At 41.2% G+C, this 17,623-nt stretch overlaps 1 protein-coding gene across 2 annotated transcripts in view; it reads right to left on the minus strand.

Annotated features, from left to right (window-relative positions):
- Positions 1-17,623, minus strand: part of CAPZB (capping actin protein of muscle Z-line subunit beta) — a 111,862-nt gene that overhangs the window by 15,000 nt on the left and 79,239 nt on the right. For both annotated transcript variants that reach the window (XM_054009226.1, XM_054009225.1), the window contains exons 5-6: positions 5,801-5,942; positions 5,168-5,284 (exon numbers count right to left, since the gene is read on the minus strand). In XM_054009226.1, coding sequence (XP_053865201.1) covers positions 5,168-5,284; positions 5,801-5,942 — 259 coding nt within the window. The remainder of the gene's footprint in view (positions 1-5,167; positions 5,285-5,800; positions 5,943-17,623) is intronic.

Raw genomic sequence — 17,623 nt, forward strand, 5'->3', positions numbered from 1 at the left:
ACTTGAACATGTACTTGGATCCACTGGAGGACAACAACATTTAACCTAAATACAGCTGGTGTTTTTTCTGTTCCCTGTAGAAGCTGCACCTTTATCTGTAAGTTAAAGATGGCCTGTTTCGCTTTCAGCTGTGCACTACTTCCTTCTGTTTTTCCCAGTCAATGCAGACTGCATAGAAGTGACCGATTCACTCTGTCCCTTTCTCAGCCCTCAGATTTACTGAAGGCTGCCAATGTCGGATGTGAAGCTGGAAGTTACTGGCCTGCACTGCCTCAATTTGGAGTTCTCTTGAACTGCGTCCAAGCTTGTCTTCAGAACATAAAGTGCCTGGGACTGCATCCTGGTTTAGGCAACTGCAAAAATAAAGTTTTCATGCTGACATTTCATGCCTTTTGTGGGAGAACTCTTTCAGTCCAACAGAAGTCTAGTTCTGCAACAAATCAGAGGGTGTCTATACTTCCCTTGCATAAACGGATACATATGTAGAAGGGCTGTTCTGCACAGATTTCTTTAAGAAGCATCTGATAAGAAGTCACCTATACTTTTAATTCCCTTCTAACCTTCTACCTGAAAACTATAAATCAATGGATCATGGAACAGTATAGAACTATGCAGGAAACTGTCTTCTTATTGCTATAGTAACTTTTGTGATTTCAATAATTTTTCCCATCTTGAATCAGGAAAAAAAATAAAAATCTCAAAAAAATATCACAAAACAGAAAAGCCTCAAAATATTAATTTAAATTTCAAAACAAAAATTGTTTGAAACAAAATATTTCATTTTTTGGTTTGAGACGCATCAAACCAACTTTAAAAGAAACAAAGTTTTCCTCTCTCCAATCAGAAGCAAAGCAAAGTTTCCCCTGCAAATTTTATTTTTAAAAATTCATCTTGTATAATCACCGCCAAATATAAAAACCAGACAGTTTATAAATGCAAAAAAAGTACTGTTGTGGCATATGGAGAGGTGCAGAATCGCAACATGTATTTAGAGCTGTCGAGGATTCTTGTTTGAATGGATAAGAACAGGTATGCCACTCTGAGTGTCATGCAAATATATTTCACAGTGAAGTTACAGTGCCACTAAATTCACAATGGGTTACATATTTATCACCAATATAATTTTGCCGGAGTATAACATCCAGATTATTCTAAACGTTGGATTAGGGCACTCAGGAAATTACTTGGGTAAAGTCACCCGTAATAAAAGAATTTGGAAAATAAACAGTTATTCTCAAACTAGAATATACATTTCTCAGGAATAACCTAACTGCGACCCTTCAAATACAGAAGCAGTTTGGACAGCAATAGGATTCTATAGCAGAAATGCAGAGAACCACTATTCTAAAGAAACACAAAAAAGGAGTCCAGATGAAGGCAACAACAACAAAAGGAAGTTCAGAGCAGGACTTATATGGTGCTTGTGCTGGGCAACAGTACTCTGCCAATGGGAAATGACTGCAGAAGAGAGTACCATGTGAGAATCGAGAAAGAAAAAACTCCCTGACCCCACTGTCCAGGCATGTAACAGTAATGCTGAATTGGCCACATCAAGCGTAACCTCAGGCACAGTACAGACAACAGGAATGGGAATTAGTGAGGAGCAAATGTTTCCATTCCAAACTGCACATGGTTCCCATAGCACAGCACCATAACATTTCAATGCGAGACTTGCCCAGCTCTTTGTAGCTGCCAGAGCGGGTAAATTTGGAGGCATTACATTAGCTGTTCCTTTGCACCCGCTTCTTCCTCCAAGTTAAGTCATTGGTGGAAAGTACACAATGTGTGACAAGGAGACCAAACTGGTTTCAAACTATGACTCTCGGCAGAATTCCCTTTTGAGGCATCAAAAACTTCTCTGGCATCAAATCACAAGACAGAGTATTTTGGAGCTCGTGAACACTTAAAAGGTTGCAGTGAAACCAGGACAGATCTGCTATTCTTGTTTCAGGCCTCAAGGTGGTCAATACAGTACTAATTTAAATGGAGAGTTAACCAACACAATCAAATAGCCAAAGTTATTTCAAAGCTAGACTGGTGACCCTAAAATATAGTGTCTTGAAAATGTCAATGGAAAGACCCAATTAAGGACCTGATTCAATTAAAAACATGATTTTACGTGTTGAACTTTATGGTAGACTGCAGGTAGACTAAGGAAAATATATAGTTCTGTTCCTAGGCATAAGATACACAGGGTTTAAAGCATGAAGAGAAAAGTACAGTAGCTGACAAATCCAGCCACCTTAAAGCAAACTTCTTACGCACAATACCCTAGAGACAGACCTACAACCATCTCTGAACTCCTGCACACACAGCATGCTAGCTCTTCAGAAGAGACTAAATATTTGCTGATTATCCATTTGCACTGGATTCTGACAACGCTATTTTCCATAAATAAAGCTACTATGGCATTTGCAGAGCAAAAAAAAAAAAAATCTCAGACCTGAAGCTAACTTGAGTTTCAGAGTTTTCCATTGTTTGTGCAGAAGTAGTGCATCATTTCCCTAGTGGCTTTTTTATAGTTACTTACATTGGAAGCAGGCCTCCGCTTTAATGCATCACATATGAATTACATGATCTGCTGTTAAAATGACGACAGAAGCATGAATTTCCTCATTAAAGCTCAGAGAGTGAAAGTCAAACCAAACAAAGCCTAGTAGTGCAGGCCAAGGTGTACTGAGGACAAGCACTCTCAACAGGCTATTGTTTTCCTTGGCATGCGTTGTCATGCGGTGCAAGGCCATGGCCACAATCAAATCCTTGGTCTCCATTTCACAGCTAAGATTGAAAGTATTAGGAAAGCCTAGTGATAATTATTTATCCCAGTCACCATAACCCAGGTATAATTACGATAAACATTTTGAACAGTACGTAATGCACAACTGACTCCAGATGCATATTTTTGCTTTCCCATCCGTTTCTTCTGCAACATCAACATAGAAAAATCAAGCAGATAGAAAATAGAAAATTAGGGTTGGAAGGGACCTCAGGAGGTCATCTAGTCCAACCCCCTGCTCAAAGTAGGACCAACCCCAACCAGAGCCTTAAAAACCTTTAAGGATTGAGATTCCACCACCTCCCTAGGTAACCCATTCCAGTGTTTCACCACCTCTTAGAGAAAGAGTTTTTCCTAATATCCAGCCTAGACCTCCCCCACTGCAACTTGAGACCATTGCTTCTTGTTCTGTCATCTGGTACCACTGAGAACAGCCTAGCTCCATCCTCTCTGAAACCCTTCAGGTAGTTGAAGGCTGCTATCAAATCCCCTCCCGCCCCCTCCCACTCTAATCTTCTGCAGACTAAACAAGCCCAGTTCCCTCAGCCTCTCCTCGTAAGTCATGTGCCCCAGCCCCCTAATAATTTTCGTTATCCTCCGCTGGACTCTCTCCAATTTGTCCACCCCTTTGTGTAGTGGGGGGGACCAAAACTGGACGCAATACTCCAGATGTGGCCTCACCAGTGCTGAATAGAGGGGAATAATCACTTCCCTCGATCGGCTGGCAACGTTCCTACTAATGCAGCCCAATATGCCGTTAGCCTTCTTGGCAACAAGGGCACACTGTTGATTCATATCCAGCTTCTCGTCCACTGTAATTCCCAGGTCCTTTTCTGCAGAACTGCCGCTTAGCCAGTCATCCCCAGCCTGTAGCAGTGCATGGGATTCTTCCGTCCTAAGTGCAGGACTCTGCACTTGTCCTTGTTGAACCTCATCAGATTTCTTTTGACCCAAACCTCCAATTTGTTTAGGTCACTCTGAACCCTATCCCTACCCTTCAGCATATCTACCTCTAACCCCCAGCTTATTGTCATCTGCAAACTTGCTGAGGGTGCAATCCATCCCATCATCCAGATCATTAATGAAGATGTTAATGAACAAATTAATAAAAACAAAACATTAATGAACAAAATCAGCCCCAGGATGGACTCGTGGGGCACTCCACTTGACACCAGCTGCCAGTTTAGACATCGAGCCATTGATCACTACCTATTGCAAATTTTTGGTGCTTCCAATAGCAACACACTGCTTCAGTTCTGCTATGTGACTATATGCCCCTTCCCCGCTTTACACCTGGCATAGACACTCACAGCAATATGAACTGTTCTATTCATTTCAGAGTAGGCATTGTCTGCCTTATCGCAGGCAATGTGTGTTTTGGAGATTCTCATTGTGGAGCTGAATTGCTGGCCACCACCAGTATTTCAATTAACCACTACTGCCCATAAAATGTGCCTTCGACAGCCACACTTGTGACTATTGAGATAAATTGGGCACCCTACTCTCAAAAGTTTGACCTTTTTCTGCAAAGGCAATGCAATTAAAATGCTGGTGTGAAGAACCAACAATTAAAGGGAGGGATCAACAGGATTTGTTTTACAACATTCAGGTACAGTAGCAGCTAAAACACTTCTAGAAGTGCTGCATGTTTGAAGTCTTAGGAAAAAAGTTATTATACTCAACAAACAAAATAATCCTACAGAACATGCAAGATACAGGATTAATCTCACAGGCCAGGTTGGCTTTAGATAGTGACATTTTTATAATGCAGCCTGATCTTGTAAGGGCAGGCAGGAGCAAAATGAACAAGTCCATCTGTAGTTATGCAAGATCTAACCTAAAGAATATGAATCAGGAAAGCACGTAAGTAGAAGCTGTGAAAACTCAGCAAGGCCACCTCAAACACAGCATTAAAAGACTGACACGGAAACCCAAATTCCTCCTGAATTTATGATTTTCGTTAAGAACGTTACCACCATCAAGAGAAGCTTCATGTGGTGCCAGGATAAGCACTGAAAAGTGTTATTTGTTTTAATGAATTGTGATGGCAGGAGAACCCCCGTGCGTATACAGCACCTAGCACAAAGGGGCCTCTCATCCTGATTGGGGCTTTTGGGTGCTATTGCAATACAAATAACCAAGGACATGTCTTGAGCTTGTAAAACTCTGGGTATGTCTACAGAGGGATTTAAAAAGAAGAAAAATAGCTGTATAGACATTTGGGCTTGGGCTGGGGACCCTCGGAGGGTGGAGGATCCCAGAGCTCAGGTTCCAGCCTGAGCTTGACCGTCTAACAGCAATTTCTAGCCCCTCAACCCAAGCTCCATGAGCCTGAGTCAGCTGTGGCCTTGCTTCGCAGACATATCCTCTAATGCTAGTATATTGTAGTACCTGTCTGGTAAGGCTTCCTCCGAGGTTCATGGTACCGGAACCAGTTTTGTTAGTTTGCAGCCATAGCATCACCGTGGAGGTCAACTTGTAATGGGCAGTGCGACCACTGGACTTTTCCTGAACGGGAAGGGGAGGAAAAGAAGATGGAGAGAGAAGTTAAAACTTAAAACCTAAAAGATGGCGAAGCATGGGGGAGTCACATCAGCAGCCAGAGGATTGAAAAGCATAGCTGAACGGCCAGACTGAAGCGAATGTTTTATATTTTAAAATGCTCTCTCACACACACACACTTTTCTAAAGGCAAATCTAGTTCAAGAAATTTACTCCCCAATGCCCCATTTTTATTATTGAATTAGCGATATTTATCTGCAGACCTTTAAATTAAAAAAAAGCTCATGGTTACAGGCACAGAAAAGAACGTATTTTCAATCTTTCTGGGATCCTTTTGATTACAGCCCTGACTTATCTTCATTCAAATTGCTTAAGGGACTTTTCAAAAATTAATAGAGGATAAGTTTACACAGCCCCAACATAACATTGCATTGTTCAGCTGAGCACCTGTACGCCTTTATTGTCTGGAATTAACTGGCTTTTGTTTTCATTTAGGAATATCAGCTGCCCCACAGGATGTACCTGAACTTCCACCACATGAATGGAATCCCAGCATCCCTTAATCTTCTTTGATCCGTCTCCAGCTTTCTTAATAAGGATCACACCAGCAAAGCCATGATCCAGATCCCAGAGGTAGACAGAGGAGACTCCACCTTCAAAATACCTGTAAGAAGAGAGCCAATAAAGATCCCAGATAAACAAAAGTTCCCAGATTCCAGAACTTTTTTTTAGACTGCTGTTGAGAGCCTACTAGATACAAGGACTTAAGTTTTCATATTTTTACATCATTCATTTTAATAAAAATGATTGTACTTTTCTCTTAAGGAAAATAAAAACCTTACAGGGGTTAGCGAGAAACAGCTATTTATGGACATTTATCCAACTTGAGCGAACAACTCCTCCAATTCCAATTAACTGCAACTGCTGTTACAGAGCAAGCTACAAACCAGGCTGAAAATAAGGGCTGTATTTGATAGTGTAGTTTTTCCTTCTCACTACTGAGAGTGTCTGGGAGTTCTTTATAGCAAAGTCTGCTAATTAAGACAAAAGGGAACAGATAGGTGGCTTTATGCTACAGTCTGAAGTTTGCGTGAAGAAAACTGACATTTTGATTTATTGCTATCAGAGTTAGACTAAAACTAAAGTTCTTAGAAACGAAGGGCCAGTCAAACAGTCTAAAGAGGACCATTGGGCCAGCCAGAGTGGCCACCATTGATGGCACCACACCAGGCATGGTGTAGCGAAGTTTCCAGATCTGGCTCAATCCTCTGAATACACAAATCTCTGGGGTGGCCCTGGAGGCTGTGCCAGGTGTCCACGGACAGTTTGAGTGTATGGTGTTGCTGGGATGGACAAAAATATCCCAGCACATGGCTGAAAAGAATGCACCTCTGATTTTGAATACAATGAGTGATTGAAGGAAGGCCAGATCTCTATGAGATGACATTTTTCACAAAGTCAAACCAGTTTATGTTCAGGATTTGGGGCTGACAGCACATATAGAATGTCTCTAGCCACTCCAAATCTGCTTGTAAGAGGTTTCTGACCCATACAGCAACACAGATAGTACACAGACTTGACAGATCCTGAACTTGTCTCAGCACAAATACATTTTTGCATCCCTAAGCAAGACATGGATTGCATGCAGGAGGCTTTGCTTGATGCCCACACTTAACGGCTGATGTAGGCCAATAATCACTGGGGTTCCAAGTCACCTTGGAGTAGCTCAGGTGGAATACCATCAGGTCCCGCAGCACACCCATACCATAACTTTTGGATGGGTCTTTTATATTTTGAGTGATGAAGGATCAGTGTTTGTCCCTGGATCTGCAGCCATGTGCTTTGCCGAGTCTCATAGCTCCAGACAGTCATCGGAAATGCCTGGTTCAGCACATTTTCATAACGTGTTTGTTGTTTTCCTTCTGTCCGGACCTTGTCCATCGATGAAAAGGGAGAGCCATCAGATTTCTTGATGGGAATGTTAGGCGGCTGTTTATGGCTGCCACTCAGGCATGTGATGGCTCCACAGGCTGATGCAGATTGTTGTATTTCAAGCTGTCCTCTATCTCCCAGAGAGTTGATGTAGATCCCACGGTCACATTTTGTCATGGCCCAGAAAATGCCGTTCAGCTGTTTATGTACTTGGACATCTTGCTTGTGTGCTTCTGCCTTTTTCGCTAATATATCAGAGACCTTCTCAGAAAGCCTAGGTTACTTACATAACCATCTCATGCTAATTGTTCCATTGGTGAACATGTAATATAGCATTATGTATGCTCCAGGCAGGCAATCTCCACATTGTCTGAGAATGTACTGAGGGCCACTGGCTAGGTTTAAATATTAATCCACCTGGTATCCTGCTCGGGAGCGGGTATAAACCAGGAAATAAACTTAAAACATTCAATCTCTCTTCTTTAGTGGCCAAAAAGTACATTCTTGCAAAACAGAGAACTATGAACTCTGTAAAACCCCACACCTGCTCTTTTGCTGATCTAACTGCTTTACACCTTTCTTACCACATTATACATGTGGTGGATGAAACATCTACTGTAAAGTAAACAGATATAGTAGGGATTGGGGAGCATATGATTTACTTTTAGCAGACCAACTGTAATCCTAGAGCATTTTAGCACAATTATTACAGTTCCTTCTTAGCAAGTGTCTACAGTGAATTTCAAGCTCTCCTTATGCAAGAGATGTAAAGCATGAATATTCTCCCACAGCATGCAGAAAACTGAGATTTTAGTAATTTAACTGCTACAGCAAAGAATTTCAGTCCCTGCTTCTCTTAACTTTGTACTTATAGGAATTTCCATGACACTCACAGCTATAAGAGTTCAACTCTCATGTCATAAGGCTTAAGATTTGTCACACCATTTAATAGCAGGATTTAAATTTGGCTTTTGTTTCAGCTTTAGCGTTAACTAGTTTCTCATAGTGCTAGCTATTCGTCATGACTGGACCTGATGTATAAACTACCAAGCTGACTGTTCATAATAGTGTGGTTCTAATGCTGTTCAGTCAGTCTGGTGCAAGTATAGGAAGCTGAAAAAGCCAAGAGACAAGTGCTCATATAGCTATAGACATCTAGTTCATTTTGTGAGTGTTCTTCATTCATATGCTCACCAGGTACACCTATCCGTATACACAATACCAGAGAATCCATGTTTTGAGGAATGCAAGAGCAGATCACACAACTGAGAAGGCTGCTTGAGTGGTAGCCCCCCACTTTGGAATAGTGGCTCAGCAGCCAAGGGAAGGAAAATGTCATCCAGGTTAAACAGTTTTGCAGCCCTAACTTTAACTGCCTTTTGAGGAGCATGTTCATTTAAATTTACAAGTGATTTCACGTTTCCCTTCAGCAAGAAAGGAAAACCCCACTCCATTATTCACATGACAAAAATCTATTTTCTAACTGCATTTAAGGTTTGATTCCACATGCTGTTCATTTTGGATCTCCGGATATGCTATAGACCGTTCCAGAAGTAAAATGCATCCTCCCCACTCAGTGCCCACAGAATAGTGTGAAGAGAGAGAAAGATTATTGTAAAGGAATGTGGCCTACTCTACTCAAACATTCTCTCTGCATCTGTAGGACACAAATCAAAGCTTAAAAAAAACAACCCTCCCCCCCACACACACCATACAAAGAGACACCAGTGCTACCCAAATTCTTCCTTATTGCATATATGTACCATCATACTAAAAAATGCTGAAGACTGGGAGACAGGTATAAACAGTTAATTCAATACTACAGCAGTTAGTGTCCAGTGAGGGACCTTCACTATGGATTAGCAAGCACAGATGTGGCATTTAGTAACAAAGAAGCATATAGTACTGTCCTATGAAGTATTGTTATCCAGAGACATTACCCCAATTAAAAAGGGAAAGCCTTTCAACTGAGCAGACATGCTGAAGCCAGAACTCTGTTGGGTTACCAAAAAACCCCCTCACACTCTCCTGACGCCTGTGGGAATGGATTGTAACTTCTGCATTGATCAGTGTGCCTTGCAGTTCCTCAGAAAACTGACCGATGCTTCCTTGGAGAAGAGAGCAGAAAGACGGAAAGGCTAGAGAATAGAAACTACATCTGCCTCCATAGCAAGTGTGCTAAAAATCACTGTGGGTGAACTGGCAGTCAGTGAGATTATTGAAGGGTATACAGACAGTTTCCCCATTATACATTTTATGAGCTTGCTATGAGCCTGAAACATTAATTAAGAATGGGACTACAACAAGGTTTTTTGGAAATTTATTCTTACCTACTGTACTTTGATCCTAATGACATGAAACAGGAAAAAAATAATTTTTATGTGGTTCACATTTATGAGATTTTACATAAAGGCTTTTGTGGGTATTTTAAGAATGTGCTAAAATGTTGTTTGAAACCACATAAAACCATCTGAAGAACCTCCCGCCAGAACTAACAGCACACACATGGAAACACTTTAACTAGTCTTTGTATATTTAATGAATCAAATATAGTATTAATATTGTTTTAAATACTAACATGCTATTTCAATAAAGTTACTTTGCCATAGCCAGCTTAGGTATCTTGAGACCCAAACGATAATGCAAACAATTGAATGCAGTCCTGTTCAAGGGATGAATGTTAGCTGTATGCTTCACCAATATTTGATTATTCCAAAAATTCACTGGTTTTCCTGAGAAGAAAGTGTATATCACTGATCAGAAGCACTAGATTTCAGCCAGTCACATGGAGACTAAATTTTAGGGTTCAGGTTTTATTCCTCCCTAATCAGTTTTTATAAACCATACTGATGTGGGACATGTCTGATAAATACATAAACCCAGGACATCATGTTTAGGGAACTTTTCTTTAAGCTTACTTTCTCCAGGAAAAATAAAGATGATGCTACAGATTAATCGGCTACTATAACACAGAAAATTGGACAGAGATTGGCAGGAATTGAAATCTACATTTGTAAGCATGGATTTGCTGCACAAAGACTGGACTATATCCAAGAAAGCTTTGTCTGACACAGAAAAAACAGACACTTAATAAAAACTAAGCAGAAAGGTGGGCAACTGACTTGGAAAATTCTACCTTCTTTGAGGTGACAGTCTACATGAATCCCTACTCTTGATCTATGCCCCTCTGAACTTTCTAGATTGTTGTAGGTGTAACTGCAGTGTTGGGCAGATTATTGGATATCTTCCTCAGAAGCATCTGGTTGCTAGCCACGGTCAGAGAGAGAATACTGATGAGATGAACCACAGGTCTGATTCAATATGGCAATTCCTATCTTCCCGTGCAACTTCTGGTGCTTTGCAAGGCTTCCCAAATGTGAATACATTTTTCTAAAGCTAATAAGAATAGCTGGGAACTCAAGTCTTCTTCAGTTTAAGGACTGGATATCTCAGATTATTCTTTGGCATGGAGGAGGGGGCAAGATTTTGCAGTAAGAGAATACTAAAAAAAAAATGTTGGTTATGCCAACCACCCACCACCCTTTATCAGAAGGCTGCACTGCTGATTGACACACGCCTATATTATGGAGGCTTCAAGGGGTAACCGACCTTCAATAAAGACGGCTGCAACTGTTTCAGAGACTTAAAGTTATGTTTCAGGAAATATTTACTGTGCACAAGAGGTTGATCCCTGGAGTTACTGAAAAGGCATTACATCCAATATATCAATAACTCTCGCCATCAAAAGTTCAGAGTAGCATGCCATTTTTCTTTGGAACCCCTTTATAGTTTGAATGTCATGGTCAGGTACGCAGATTTTATGTCCATTACTCTTCAACCACAGAACTCCTGGAAAAAAGGGTTTTTTTTACACAAAAAATGTCACACTAAAATAAAGTAGGTCATTTAAAAAAAAATTTATGAATGTGAGAATAAAAAAATATTTAAGTTAAGAGAGATCCAAAGCTTTATGAAGTGTTTGAAGTTTAGGTGGGTGGACACATAGGATGGAAACTTGTTTAAGGAACTCTAGAGAGTAAAAGCTTGGCCAGAACAAAGCTATAACTTCAAGAGAGTTGGGTTGGGGGGGGGAGGGGCGCGAAGTTTCCCTTCTCCCCAATAGCACCCCCTAAAAAAAGGGGGACAGATTGATTACTTTATTTTACCATTAAAGACCAGATTATTAATGATGTTGTTTGGTGCCATTGGAAAGCTCTTTCCACAACACTTGGTATGAATTTTGGACTATACACTGGGAAAGTGAGTTTCCATCACACTGCAGTGAAAACAAGCTATGGCTCTCAATTTCACTAGAACCAAGTCACATCCATAAAAACACTTGGGCATTTTCCAGTGGGTAAGCTAGTGCCAAAGACAGCGGGTGGGTTTTTGTATCTGGCTCATGACTCTTGCAGCACAACATTAAGCCACAAAACCCAATGCCAACTACCAATACCATTTGTTTATGAAAACCATTTTAAAATGTTAAGTGGTGCTTTAGACTGGATTTAGTAAAGTGACACTGTTCACTTTGATTTTTTCTAGATAATTATATAGATGCTTCTTGCAATTGCAGAGTGTAACAGGAACAGCTGGTCAGCACCTAGAAGTGAGTCTAAGTCTCTTGATATTGATAGAAGAAAAAGTCCTATTGTCTCCCAAAAATGCTTTTGAGCATTCGTCTACAAACATTAAAATCACCACCAAAAGGGCTGCTGTTTTCTGGCCGTTCTAATGGGTGACTGAATACCACAGGGAGGTCAATGGAGGAGCCTATTTGAAGCAGAAGTTTAACTGACTGGTAGGAGACACGACAGAACAATTTTCATCACGTACCTCCCCCATCCAAAACCAAATGTTGACTTGCATTTTTGCTTTTTAAGTATAAAAAAAATGGCCAGTTTCAGCAAGGAAAGAGGTGTTGTCAAGCCATTTATTCAAATTGACTACACATTACTAGCTCATGGATGGAAAAAGATTTTAAGGCTACAGAAAGAGTTCAGTTTTGTCATCAGGTAATTTCACCATTGACCTTCTCCCCATCCCAGATTTACAGCAGCAAGAAAATACAGAATACTATTCAACAATAAAACAACAGGCATGAGAATGCACAGGACAGTTTGATATAGGGGAAAACGAGCAGGAAATAATGGTTTTTACTGGCTCAATTAGAGATAATTCAAAGTTCCTTTATTCCTTTCCCTTCATCTCACACACAATCAGGAATGTGGCCATATGAAGTTCTTTAAGGATGTTCCCTGAATACTAGAAAGGGTAAGATGTTTGTGTCCTCAGTCCCGTTTAATGAACATGTCCCAAAATATGCCTGTGGATTCTGTACAGGTATTTAACAAAAAAATTTTCCAGCACACACAGGTGCAACAGTCCTATGAGCAAGCATACCAATAAAATTAGGTATGTGTAACTTCAATGCCAGTTACACTTAACTGCACATCTGGACTGCGGCTGGACGACAAACTGCAAGGAGAGCTATAAAGAGTAATAATGCTGCCTGCATGTTAGGAGAACAGCATTCAAAACAATCGAACAGCTAAAAGTCAGAAGCTGCCTAGAATCTTGGAGTTTGTGGCTTTCAATACATTACCATTGTCAAAAATGACATTCCCCATTTAGTTTCCCCAAACATTCAACTGTACTTAGTGCTTGAAATGTCATGACCAAAACCTCTCTGAGAAGTCACCAGCAAACTACCATTAGCTTCCAACACAAAAGACGGAGTCACCTCGTAACACCATGGTCTATCTCCAGTTACAGAACAGGCTCATTAAACCATAGGAGGCAGAGACTTGCAAGCAAGTCTCTCACCTATACCCATCAGTTTGACCAACAGCAGGCCATTCTGTAGAGAGCCCGCTGCATATTTAATGAAGTTGCAGACAAGTTTTACATTCTGCAAACTACAATTGCTCACACATGCTGTTCCAAAATAAACTAGAATTATGTCAGTCTCTTAAGAGGCAAACTGCAGAGGTACACAGTGGAGTCCCAGACTTGTTTAAATAAGTAGTTCAGCACCTAGACGTACATAATTACAGAAAGGGTCCTAGTGGAGGTAGTGCCGTAATCAGGACGGGGCGAGCAGGGCAGCTATCCGGGCACAAAGCCGGGAGGATGGAAAAAACTTTAAGAAGCACAAATATGCTTGTTCGCCTCAGGCGCTAAAATGCCTAATTATGGCTCTGGGTGGAGGCCCCAAAATCTAAATACTGGGAAGGGCCTTCTTCCCTTCCTTCAGGGAAATTAACACAAATACAATACGGGGTAAACAGCTTCAGACAGCAGTCTTGTGACAAACTACAGCAAGATACGCTGAGTTACAGATCTGCAAAACATTGACAGGAATTAGATCTTGAAGGCTCTCAAACTATTTACACCCTTACAAACTAGGCTGGAGAACTCTGAAGCACCACTGTCTACTCCACCTGCTGTCTGGGTGTGAATCTAGGAAGTGCAGGACAAGTCACACTGCTGCTGTAAGGAAAGATGCAATAAACCTAGAGTTGAGCCTCATTAAATTCACCAGTCATTCACCTTTACTGATCTACACAGAACAATCTCTGTATTTGCACTTACCACTTGGGAACATGTTATTTTTATTTGAAGCATAAAACTGAATATTAAAATATATTTGGCAGAAAAGATGGGAGGCCTAAAATAAACTATTTCTTGTGCATGAGCATTAAATGTACTGAAATCACGCTTGGCACAGATATTGTATGGCATATTAATTCACACATCAAGTTTACTCTAGCCAGTCGGGTTACAAGAAGGACTATTATTCGCTGCATCCACACATCACTGAACAAAACCACTAACCCAGGAACCTATCCTTGTAACAAACCCCGATGCCAACTCTGTCCACATATCTATTCAAGTGACATCATCATAGGACCTAATCACATCAGCCATACCATCAGGGGCTCGTTCACCTGCACATCTACCAATGTGATCTATGCCATCATGTGCCAGCAATGCCCCTCTGCCACGTACATTGGCCAAACCGGACAGTCTCTACGCAAAAGAATTAATGGACACAAATCTGACATCAGGAATCAAAATACTCAAAAACCAGTGGGAGAACACTTTAACCTGTCTGGTCATTCAGTGACAGACCTGCGGGTGGCTATATTACAACAGAAAAACTTCAAAAACAGACTCCAAAGAGAGACTGCAGAGCTAGAATTGATATGCAAACTAGACACAATTAACTTTTTGAATAAGGACTGGGAATGGCTGAGCCATTACAAACGTTGACTATCTCCCCTTGTAAGTACTCTCACACTTCTTATCACACTGTCTGTACTCGGCTAGCTTGATTATCACTTCAAAAGTTTTTTTTTTTTTTTTTTTTTTCTCTTAATTAATTGGCCTCTCAGAGTTAGTAAGACAACTCCCACCTGTTTATGCTCTCTGTATGTGTGTATATATATCTCCTCATTATATGTTCCATTCTATATGCATCCGAAGAAGTGGGCTGTAGTCCACGAAAGCTTATGCTCTAATAAATTTGTTAGTCTCTAAGGTGCCACAAGTACTCCTGTTCTTATTATTCGCTGATGAGTTAGCCTTCTGACTAGGGTTGCCAACTTTCTAATTGCTGAAAATCAAACCCCCCCTCCCCCGCCGCCTTCCCCAGGCCCTTCTCCCATCGCTCGCCGCCCCGCTGCTCCAGAGCTGCAGCCCGATACCAAGCCTGCCTGCCCAGGAGATGCAGATAGGAGCAGCCCTAGCTGAGCAGGGGCTGATGTGGGTTGATGGCCTGGCGCCACCTCTTCCCCACTCCCCCGTGGTAACCGAACTTTTGGTGTCCGGTCGGGCACTGCTAGGGGTCTCCTTTTTGAGCAGACTTTCTGGTTGAAAACCGGGCACCTGGGAACCCTACTTCACCGTCTGATACCAACTTATTCATTAAAAACATAGCATACTTTTAATACACTGTGGGAGAGTTTTCAGAGATGCAAAGGGCAGTGTAGTACTCAACCTAAACTGAAAGGATCCTCCACCACTTTCCAGGTTCATGCCAGAGTCAGCAGATGTCGATGGTGATGCTCCTGAGCTCCCCAGTCCGGATCGTAACCGTCAGATAGTCCAAGGGCCAGTTTCAGATCTCGTTCCTTATTACTGTGTCCAGACCTGTAGCTCAGTGTCCCTTGACTTTCCAATGGAGTTAGGAACCTAACTGACATCTGTGCCTTTGAAAAACCTCCCCTTGTACTTTTAAGAATAAACTGCTCTATTCTGAGCATACATGTATATTCTCTAACCGAGATTCAGATGTTCAGCAATAAGACAAACTGCTATAGGAGCTAGAAAGTTTATCCTTAATCAGTCTAACTATCTCGTTCTGATGCATCTGTCTGGCCAAACATTGTCTTGAAGGGGGAGTCAAGAGCTTTGGAATTAGCAAACAACCAACTGCACCTACAAATGTATGGCGATGAGCACGGTAAAGTGGCTCAACAACAGAGACCCAGCATTATTAAGGGGTAAGTCCCTAAACATCTAGGCTTGGCTTTTCAAAGGAGCCTAGGAGTCTGGAATTCTGATGGACACCAGGCACCCGGATTCCCTGAGGCTCTTTTTAAAATCCCAGCTACAGAGGGTAAAGCTGTAATGTTCAACAGGCAGCATGGTCTTATGCAAATTAAGTTTGTCTTGAGGAATCAAAATTTTTGTAACAATCATAAAATTAGAAAAGGGACAAAGTAAGTGCCATTTTAGGTGGATTTCAGTAAAGCATTTGATTTTGTGCTACAAATTCTTACTTCAAAAATCATTTCAGATTGGTTTGGACAGTAACATGTGGCTCAAGAATTCGCAAAGAGCATATACAGTACAGATAACCATGATTTAAGAAAGTATCTAATGGCATATGCACAGACAGGTATTAGGCACTTCTTAGGTAACGTTAGTGTCTAATTAATAATCAGCACATTAATACGTACACAGATTCTGCTGAACAGAGAGGAGTTCTGAACACCAACCAGAAATAAGCCTATTGTTAGAGAAACTGATAGAACTCAGAGAAATAACCCAAGAGTGATGAGAGGCTGGAAGCATTCATTTGCTAAGAAAAAAAATCAAAGGTAAATGCACACATCTTGATTAAAAGGGTGACTGGCGGGGCATGAGGGGAAGAGAATATAAGATAATCCAAAAATAACTGAAGACTGAAATACCAGAGAAAGGATTTCAGTGTGATAATGAGCATAGCCAGAAAGAACTGGAGAAAGTTAAATAGAAAATTTAGTGTGAATATTACAAAAGACTTCCTGATCGTGAAGTAGGAGACTATGAAATGGTTTCCTAAGGAAGTAGCAGAACTCCTTTCAGTGCTTGGGACACTGAAACCTACGCTAGGAACGTGTGCTGTGAAGACCATGATGCATCAGCAGGGATGACCTAATAGGACTCTTCCAATTCTTGTGTTCAGATTTTAAGGCACTAAGGATAGGGCAGCAAGGGAACCCAAGGCAGAGAACAACTCTGATGAGCATCAGAATGCTCAAGGGTGCTTTAGAAGGAATTCTGCATATAGATGCACCAAAAATGAAGCACTGCAGAAGAGAGAGAATCAGGTCAAGAGCAACTGAATGATGTTTCCCAATATGCTCATCTTGCTCTCCTCTCTCACCCCTTTTAAAAACTCATCCCCGCCTGCATAATTACATAGAATAATGCAAAGCTGTCTCTGATTAGGCTTTGAGCTGGCTAAAGTTAAGGAAGGGACCCTGATTCAGCCCTAACTGCATTTTCTTACATCTGAAGAGTTTGCTGGCATAACCGTCCTGTTTTTAATTCTGTAAACATCTGAACATTAAAGTGACTAGCATTTTGGTGATTTAAGCCCGTCTTATGAGATGTCATCTTGGACTTATCAGTCGAACCCAGAGGCAAGACTCATGGGTGACATAATCCTGATGTCACACCCTATTGTGCAAAGCCCCAGCCAGCAATGGGATAGAAAATCTCAGGTTTCCTTAGAGCTGGGATGCATAACAAACACATCTGGATTCAATCTGCAGAGCCCTCACTGTGAAAGCCACAGTAACTATCATGCCTGAAGAGAAAGCCATCACAAAGGGCTAGTAACCATTAATGAGGAACAGTGAGCTAATGGTAATAAAGTTACTTCAAAGCTTTCCATGGTTTTTAGTTTGGGCAAACTAGGTTTACATCGAAACACAGACAGAACTCTTACATACAGAGCTCACAGCTGCCTAATCACTTCAAGAGCTGAAAATTACACTGCAGGCTGGAGAAATCTGAGCTTCAGTGATTGTACCCCCCACCTCCAATGCATAGTACTGGTGGCTGATGTAAAAACTAAACACTAATTATGCCTCCAACACATGTATACTCTGTTTCCTTAGTGGAATCAGGATTGTTACT

The sequence above is a fragment of the Malaclemys terrapin genome, chromosome 19 (assembly GCF_027887155.1).
Source record: "Malaclemys terrapin pileata isolate rMalTer1 chromosome 19, rMalTer1.hap1, whole genome shotgun sequence".
In the NCBI taxonomy this organism is placed as follows: domain Eukaryota; kingdom Metazoa; phylum Chordata; order Testudines; family Emydidae; genus Malaclemys; species Malaclemys terrapin.